Consider the following 8,963-nt stretch of genomic DNA (forward strand, 5'->3'; position numbering starts at 1 on the left):
AAAATTGAACATTTTAAACTCCCAGTCTTTTGCCTGCTCCTGCCCTCCAAGCCATTGCCTCCCCTCCACTCTGTTTTGCATCCATTGTCCCATCTGCATTCACTTCTCTTCTGGTCAGTTTAGACTCCATGTTCCATCACATTGCTCACTCTTGCTAATCTCCTAAATTCCCTTGTTCCTTTGTTTTTTCTCATACTACCTAGCATCCACAGCCCTGGATAAGTCCAGGTCTCCACTTTCTCAGTGCCTGTGCCCAGGGATTGAGTGACCACTGGAGAAAATCACACCACTGGGCAAATTCAGGGTCACCAATATCACCCTGCCTTTAGCACCACCTGGCACACTATAACTACCTCCCACCCTGTCCTTGCTGTCCGACACTCATCAGTATTATTTCAAACCTTATCCCCTGTCCTCAAGGTGCCAATTTCCTTACCTTCCCCCATTACTCTCAGCAAATGACCTCTACTTCACAGGGAAAAGTTCAGCCTTTAGATGAAAACTTACTGGTTTCTTATTGTCAGCTTATTGTCCTGCAACTTATAAACTTACGTATGTCAAAAATTATTTTTCCTCTCTTGTTCTTGTTAAAATGCAAAGGGTTTCTCTTCTGTCTGCCTGTGCTCTGGATCCCTCCCAGCTTGTTTTGAATGGTGGTGATTACAGGAAGCAATATCCAACTTACAGTAGCTAACCAATGAGGACATTTATTATCTCACAAAACTCGTGTTATCAAGTACACAAGTGCTTTCTGCATTCTATTCTACTATCTCAGAGTGTAGCTGCAGCAGTACCAGGCATCATAGGCACACAGCCACATCCAGCAGAGAAGAGCTGTGCTTTCTTCCACAGGAATCTCTTAGGAAGTCTTCTCCTAGAAGTGTCCACCCCTGCTTCCCGCAAGGTACTGGCTGCAAGGGAAGGTTAAAAGAAAAGAAAAAAAAGTGCCTAGCAGTTTCCCCTCTCTGCCAGCAAAGAATAATGGGGGATATGGTAGAAGAATGATTGTTGAGTGGGCTACCAGCAGAATTTGCCATGTATCTCATATTCCCTCCCATTGTCACAAAGACCTCCCTCTTTCCTGTGTAGTCAATCTCTCCAAGACTATCTCCTTTCCATCAGTGTTTAATGATGTACAAGTCTCTCCAATCTTTAAAAAGGCTGTCTTTCCCAGTCCAAATCCCTGTCTAGCTAATGTCCTTTCTTCCTCCCTCCCCTTACACTTACTGAACCCCTCCCTCACCCCTTATCTCACCTCACTCTTCAACCCATTGCCATCTGGCTTCCACACCAAAGAAACCACCAAAACCCCTCTTGCTAAGTTGATAATCACCTCTATGTTGCTAAAAACAATGGCCATTTAAAAATCTTATCAAAGTTGACCCGACAGCTGCAGTCAGCACAGCTGCTTCTCATTCCCTTCTCAAAACTTCTCTACCCTAGGCCTCTTTAGTACCACTCTCTCCCATTTTCTTCCACATACAGTCTTCCCCCACCTTTCCTGAATCTCCTTTTCTGGTTATACTTGTCTATACAGCCCTGTAGATACCAGAGGTCTAAGACCTTGGTCATATACTCTTTACTAACCTCACTTTGCATACTCTGTAAGTGATAGCATCCTGCACAGCCTCAATTATCCCCCATATGGAGAGAAATCTCAAATTCCTACCTCTAGGTAAGAAATGTTTTCTGGGCTCCAAATCTATTATCTATCTGCCTATGTAATATCTCCACTTTAATGTCTTTCCGGCACTCCAAACACATGTCTAATACTGAACTCACATCTTCATGCACTCTTCCCTACCTACCTGCTCTTCCTTTAATGTTCCCTATCTCAGTACCACCTTCTATACAGTTTCTCAAGACAGAAACCCAAGATCTCTTTTTGGCTCCTCCTCCCTCAAATTCCATATCTAATCAATCAACAAAACCTGTTGGGTCTGCTTTCAAAATATTAAAAGTATCCACTTCTCCATCTTCCTTATACATGGACAATAGCCTTTTTACTGGTCCTTCACATTCAATCATTCTACTTCAACTCCAATCCATTTAAATTGCAGCATAGCTGCATATTAAAAACCCAGATCTTAGGGGCCTGCCAAATGGCTCAGTTGGTTAAGAGCACAAGCTTTGAGCAACAGGGTCACCAGTTCAATTCCCACATGGGCCAGTGAGATGTGCCTGAGCATCCTGCCAATAGGTGGCAGGATGGCTAAGCTGGCAAGAGCATGTGCTCCTAACAACAAGGTTGCCAGTTCACTCCGGCATGGGATGGTGGGCTATGCCCACCCTCAACTAAGATTGAACACGGCACCTTGAGCTGAGCAGCTGTGAGCTGCTGACGGTTGGGCAGGTGGCGACTGGACTTGGAGCTGAGCTAGCTGCACACTCCACAACTAAGATTGAGGGATAACAACTTGGCGTTCTTCCTCCCCAACCCCCCCAATAAAATCTTTGAAAAGAAAAAAAAACAACAACCAGGTCTTATATGAAACTCTTCTTTAAAATTCTCCAGTGGCTTTCTACAATTCTTAGAAAGATGTCTGCAATCCTTAACATGACTTCAAAGGCCCTGTATGATCTGACCCTTGCTTATCTTTCTAGCCTTATTTGCTCCATACTCCCCTATGTTCAAGCCATACTGGACATGTTTCAGTTTTTCAAGGGTACTGTTCTCCCTTGCTCCAAAGTCTTTACATCCCTGTTTTCTCTCCCTGGAATAGTCTTCTCCTTCACCTCGCTAGGTTTCTCCTGACATGTCATTTTCTCAGAAAGACCTTTTCTGACCCTACTAATCCATGTTTAGTCAATCATCACACTTAAGAAGTGCTCAGTTATCCCTCTTGTGGCATTCATCATCACTCACAATCACTTGTTCAGGGTCTGCCTTCTTCTTTAGAGTAGTCTTGAGTCACAAAGGCAGGGCCTTTGTCTGACTGCCTCACCTCATCAATGCCAGATACAATGCCTAGCTCATAGAAAAAGAGCAATAAACATTTGATGGATGAATGGAAGGCTATGAGTGATTCTTATATTTAATTCTAACTTTAGGAAAAATAAAGACATTGCTTTACTGAAAGAATTTATAAGTTGATTGAATTTTAAGAAATCCATTTAAAATTGATGGTGAAGATGGACTCTAATTCTTCTTCAGGAAGAAACTGTTTCCTATATAAGCAGCAACTGTCTGTAATCAGTATTATGTTTCAGTTTATAACAACACTCTTTGAGAGTCCTGATTGCAAAAAAGTAAATAAAAATTGGAATACAATTTGTTAGTTGTTTTTAGGTTATATATTTGTAGAAAAGGGGTATTTTCAGCACCTTAATCCTGCAAAGATTGTCAAATGGTTATACTGCTGGAGAAATTTATTTGATGTAGAATGTATAAGAGACAAGTGTATGCAACTTTAAATAAACCGTACAAGCCTCTTTAGTAGTAGTTATTAGAGACCATGTAATTTCATGAAAGTACTAAATATGGATGTTTTCATTTTAATGGCAACCAACCATAAAGTGCCATACTTTTTTTTTTTTTAAGATTTTTAAAAAATTTTTTTATTGGGGAATTGGGGGTATGGGAACAGCACTGGGGAATTGGGGAAGGGGAACAGACAAGATGCTGTCCTTTGTTTTGGTCTTCAGTCTAGTTGTGGAGGACGTTGCTTCACTGGCCCAAGTTGGCACCATCATTGCGCTCTTCCAGGGTGAGGCAGATCAGTCGCCGGCTTCTGGACGGCCACTCACTGCGGCTGCTGGCTGCTCATGCTGGCTGCTGGCTACATATGGTAGCCCATGGCAACCCACTGCCACAAGGGCTGCAGCCTACGCAGTCGCAGTCGACTCACAGCAGCCCAGCTCCAGGTTGAGCTGTTGTTCAGCGTCTTAGCTGTGGAGGGCAGTGTCACTGGCCCTCATATGTGGGATCCAAACCGGGGCCTTCTGGCGTCCCAAGCCAGTTCTTAACCATCCGGCCCATAATGTGCCATATCTTGATTATAGAACATACTCACATAAAATTGTAAACAAAGTCATTATCTAGTCTTCTCTTTTGTGTTACCATGGAAAGTAGCTGGAAAATAAATGAAATCATTATCTATTTTTTGCTTTTGAGTTACTTTAGAAAGCAGCTGTGGCAATAGCACAGCTAAGTGTCTTGAGGTTTTGGGATGATCTCTAGTTAATGACTAGAAATTGCTCAAGGCCTGCATTGCACCGATGCCCTCGGGTACATGGGCTGTATCCACATAAGGTGACTGTCATGGTTTTTATCCTGTCTTTTCTTCAAGTTGGGCTAATAAATTAAGTTCAATAGAAATCAAAGCCTCGCTCTAAATCGTTACAAAGCCCATTGAGTTCCATACCGAGAGACACCAAACCCTATCACACAATGGCCACTAATCGTAATATAGAATTACATCGTCCCCTACTAAGTAGGGTTGCACTCGGAGCGGGGACGATTTCCTCCACACTTAAGATCTCAGAGGACAGCATCTCCCGGTCAATGAGCGCCAGTGAGCGCCACAGCCTCTCCTCCCCTTTGTAGATTTGTGAAGTCTTTCTCACTGCTGCCTCCTTAGCCGTGCCCGGGAAACCACAGTGACATTTTCCACACTATGAGGGAGAACAAGCCTAAGAAAACTACAATTCCCGTCATGCCTCGTGCAGGCGTCGTCTACGCGCTGTAGCGGTTAGTCATCCTTCCCACAGCCTCGACTCACTTCCGAGGCTGTTGGGCCTAAGGCCTAGCGGGCGCGCGCACGCACTGACTCGCCAACGAGAAAAGGCACTGGGGCGCGTCGCCGGCGGCGACGTGTGGTGTCGCGTGACGCGGGGCGCTCCTCGCCCGCGCGCCTGCTCCAGTCCCTAGGGGCCGCTGACGGGTTTTCGCTGGTGCGGAGCGGGAGGCGGGGGACTGTAGGGGCCGCGGGGCCGGACGAAGCGGAGGGCGGGGTCAGCTACGGGACCTCGGCGACAACACACCAAGCGAGCGCCTAGGCCTGAGAGGAGCGATGCTGTGGTTCCAGGGCGCCATTCCGGCCGCCATCGCGTCGGCCAAGAGGAGCGGCGCGGTCTTCGTGGTGTTCGTGGCAGGTGAAGGGACCGGGTCCCGAGATATGGCCGGGTCACTCCCTCCGGCCTACCTCCAACCTCAGGGGCCCCCAGCCTTTCCGTACGCCGAGAGGCCAGGGCTGCCAGTCCCTGTCTTTTCAGCGTCTTCCCTGTCCGTTGGGCACAGCGGGCCTGGTCTCCACCGTCCGCTTTCCCGGCACCCAGGCAGAGGCATCGTTTCAGCCTCGCCCCCGGAGCGCGCTGAGCGGTGCCGACACCTCTGTGCTAAAGGAGGGGACGCGTCGAGCAGGCCCTCCCCGCCCAGCTTCTCACCCCGCGCCTCCTGAGGAGTCGGCGCACAGACCCCCACTGCCCCCTCCTGTGCGGCTCCGTGGAGCTCCGTGTTCCCGAGGACCCACTTTGGGATGCGTTAACACCCGTGTGTAGTTCTAGTGTTTAGGTGGGGGGATAGGGACAGGCCATTAGGTAGTTGGGTTCGTAATTAGTTGTGGACTCGCAGGAAGATAGCTGTGTCATCGGTAAGCAACAAAGAGAAACCACCTGATGTTCACGGTTGTTGGCGTTCATATGTTCTTGAAACGCAAAGTTTTGAGCTAAATAGGTTCGATTTTTTTTTTAATGATGAGGGAATAATAGATAATGTGGAATAATTGCTTTGTTGCATGTTGATTGTTTTTTCACCATTTGTTTAGAAGTAGACGTTCAGTCCTTGGGGTTTTTTTTGTTTGTTTTCCTAGTCTAATATCTGCAGTTTCCAGGACGTGTATTAAACTCATTTATGCCGTGTTGCTCTAGATTACTTTGCTCCGTATTTTACTACTTCCCTATTTTATTACTGAAATCTTCTTGATTTAGAGTAAACCTATGCCTCTCTGGATTTGCTGAGTCTCTCTCATTACATGAACCAAATCAGTGTTTGTGACTACTGTTAATTTGAGGTGTATTATTTCAAATATTTGTGTTTGATAACGGTTTACTTATTGTTAACTCATGACTCTTAGGAGACTACATAATAGCCCTATAACTTTATGCACTGCAGTAGGAACAAGTTATTGAAATACGAGTTTCACTTAACAAATTTAAAATTTATAATTGTTTTAAGTTATGTTAAAATTTTAGCTCCATGCTCTTGGAAGAGTTAAGTAGTTCATACTTTCTTATGCTGTTTTACAGTTTACATTTTACGTAAATAAATAACTACTGTAACCATATAAGGAAAAAAGTGGATTAAAAAGGAAAGGAAAATTAAATGATAGATACTATGCTTATTAAGAGTACAATAATAATTTTATGTTTCTCACATAAAATCTCAGTTGATTCTAGTGGTAGGTAGAACAGATTTTATTATCCCATTTTATAGATGAGGGAACTTAACGTCCACAGCGTTTAAGTGACATGCACCAGGGTCACAAAAAGGATCTACATCTTGTCTTGACAATTTTTTTCAGCAGCTTCAAAACAAGTGGCCTTTTTTTGTTTCTTAAGAAAAAAAACTGAACAACTGTAGTCTTTATGTAGTTACTGAAATTGGTGTAGAAATCAGGAAATCTAGGATTATGGTAGTCATTTTTTTTTACAAAAAACACAATTGATGGTGTCCAAATGTTCCTAGAAAGCACTCTTGGGCTAATCAGTTAATTTAAAAGAAGAAATGCTAGATTTAACTAACGAAGGCCATTAGCAGTCTGTCAGAGAGTCTTTCTGTCCCTTGACTGTTCAAAATACTGTTGGCTTTTCTAGAGTTTTAGGAAATTAATCTCCAAGACTAGGTAGGATTAGTGTCACTCCAGGAATTTGTAGACAATGGAGTCAGGAAACTGCAATACTTACAGGTTGCCTAGACCTTTATTATAACTGAAGAATAAAGCCAGAACTCGATTTTCTTAGCTCTGAGATCCAACAATAATATACTAACTCAGTAGAAAATTAAAAAGATATCTTTATAGCTGGAAGAAGTGGACATAAGAGTGGACACACTTTGGTTCATATAACCACTCAAGTGGGGAACATTAGGCAACTTTAGTGAAATTTTCATGGATGAATTAAATATCATAGGATTGATGTTAGGAAACTGGACAGATTACTGCTAGCTCAGCCAAAAAATTAACAAGACTTTTCAAAGTATCATAGCTATGTAAATTGAAAGAGAGAAAACTGAGAAAGATTTTGATTCTGTTCTTGGGAAGGTAGAATAATCTGACAAGGATCCTGAAGCAAAGGTGTCAGTTCACTGACTAGTGTTGCTAGTGGGCTAAAATTTCCTTGACGGACACTATTTACTGCCTTTTTGGGTTAAAATAGACCATAAAGATCTTTAGGTTTTTAACCATTGGTGGTTTTTCTAGGTTGGAATTGCTGGCTTTACTAGGGTCTGTAACACTTCACTTCTGAGTTTTTACTGTTCTCTTTAGCTACCTTTCCTTTGGATTCTGCTGGTAACACCAAGACACTATTTTTTCCTGAAATTTGAGGCCCGCTTAACTCCATATTATAGTTCTAATTTGATTAAGACTAAGAAACTAAAGATACTGAAGTTGGCTATTAATAATCCTGCCCAGAGAGTGTTAAGATAGCTCTCATTGAGTTAAGTGATTCTATTCAACCTTAATCTCTTGGNAGCTCCAGGTCGAGCTGTTGTTCAGCATCTTAGCTGTAGAGGGCAGTGTCACTGGCCCTCATATGTGGGATCTGAACCGGGGCCCTCTGGCGTCCCAAGGCAGCTCTTAACCGATGCGCCACTCAGCCGGCCCCGACAAGACTTTTTGAGAACAAAAATAGTATCTATCATTAATCAACTAACATAGTTTTTTTCCAGCACCTGATCTACCAAATATTTGGGTTTTGGTTTTTTGTTTTTTAGCCATCCTGCCACATGTTGGCAACTCAGTGGTGGCTCAGCTCAGGCCAGGAATTGAACCAGCGACCCTGTTGCTCAGAGCTCACACTCTTGAGCGAGCTCTTAACCAACTGAGCCACTCAGCCAGCCTGAAATATTTGTTGACTGAGAGAGAATTCCATGCAAGAGGCATGATGCAAACAAAAATAGAGATGGTGAGAAATAGGGCCTGATACTTATTTACAGGAGTAAATTAATCTGGTTGGCCTAGAGAGCTCAGGTGGGGAAGTAGAAGAAATGAATCTTGAAAAAGTAGGTTGGAACCAAACTGTAGAGGATTTTGAGTGTTGGGCTACAGAATTTTTACTTTATTTTTGGAGGCGCTACAGAGCCAGTAAAGATTTTTAAGCAGGAACCAACACACCGAAAATAATTTGGGAGAAAGATGGAAATGACATCATTTTGTGGGATGGACTGGAGAGAAGGCTGAAAGAGTAGTTAGGAAAATTGTATGTATCTTTCCAGTGATTAGACTTCTGTCTCATTTGGTCTCACAGAAGCAAACTGAGAGATCTGCTTACAGGAAGTTTATTAGGGAGTGAATTGAACGATGTTGGTAATAACATTGGTAAAATGCACTTATAACAGAGGCCTAAGATGACCCCAGGTGGAGAGCTGGAGATAGGAGGCCCTTTGGAGGTCAAAATGAGGCAAGGGACCCTGGCCTTTGTGCCCTCAGCTGAGTGTAACACTCAGAGGAGGGCACAGATTTGAGGCTTTAGCAAACAACACTTAGCAAGCCGGGGTGAGTGAGTGTCCTGGTTCTGAAGCAGGGCTCTGGGTCGGCCACCACATATCCATGACATTGAAATTAGAAGGATTTAAGATAACACAAAAGAACTGAAAGGTTGCTGTGGCTAGTTGCACACAAATGTAATGGGAGGAGACTGGTTTCACTCTACGTGATGGATGAAAGGAATGTGTTGCTTCAGGAAGGAATATGTTCTAATTGAATTTGACAATATTGGACTTCAAAACTGAAGAATCTCGGGCC

At 43.6% G+C, this 8,963-nt stretch overlaps 1 protein-coding gene across 1 annotated transcript in view; it reads left to right on the top strand.

The window, feature by feature from the left end:
- The first annotated feature begins 4,892 nt into the window (after nt 1-4,892).
- Nucleotides 4,893-8,963, top strand: part of UBXN4 (UBX domain protein 4) — a 48,006-nt gene continuing 43,935 nt past the window's right edge. The window contains exon 1 of the mRNA XM_019661346.1: nt 4,893-5,094. Within this exon, the coding sequence (XP_019516891.1) occupies nt 5,013-5,094 (82 nt within the window). The 5' untranslated portion in view covers nt 4,893-5,012. The remainder of the gene's footprint in view (nt 5,095-8,963) is intronic.

The sequence above is a fragment of the Hipposideros armiger genome, unplaced genomic scaffold, assembly GCF_001890085.2.
Source record: "Hipposideros armiger isolate ML-2016 unplaced genomic scaffold, ASM189008v1 scaffold_345, whole genome shotgun sequence".
Lineage (NCBI taxonomy): Eukaryota > Metazoa > Chordata > Mammalia > Chiroptera > Hipposideridae > Hipposideros > Hipposideros armiger.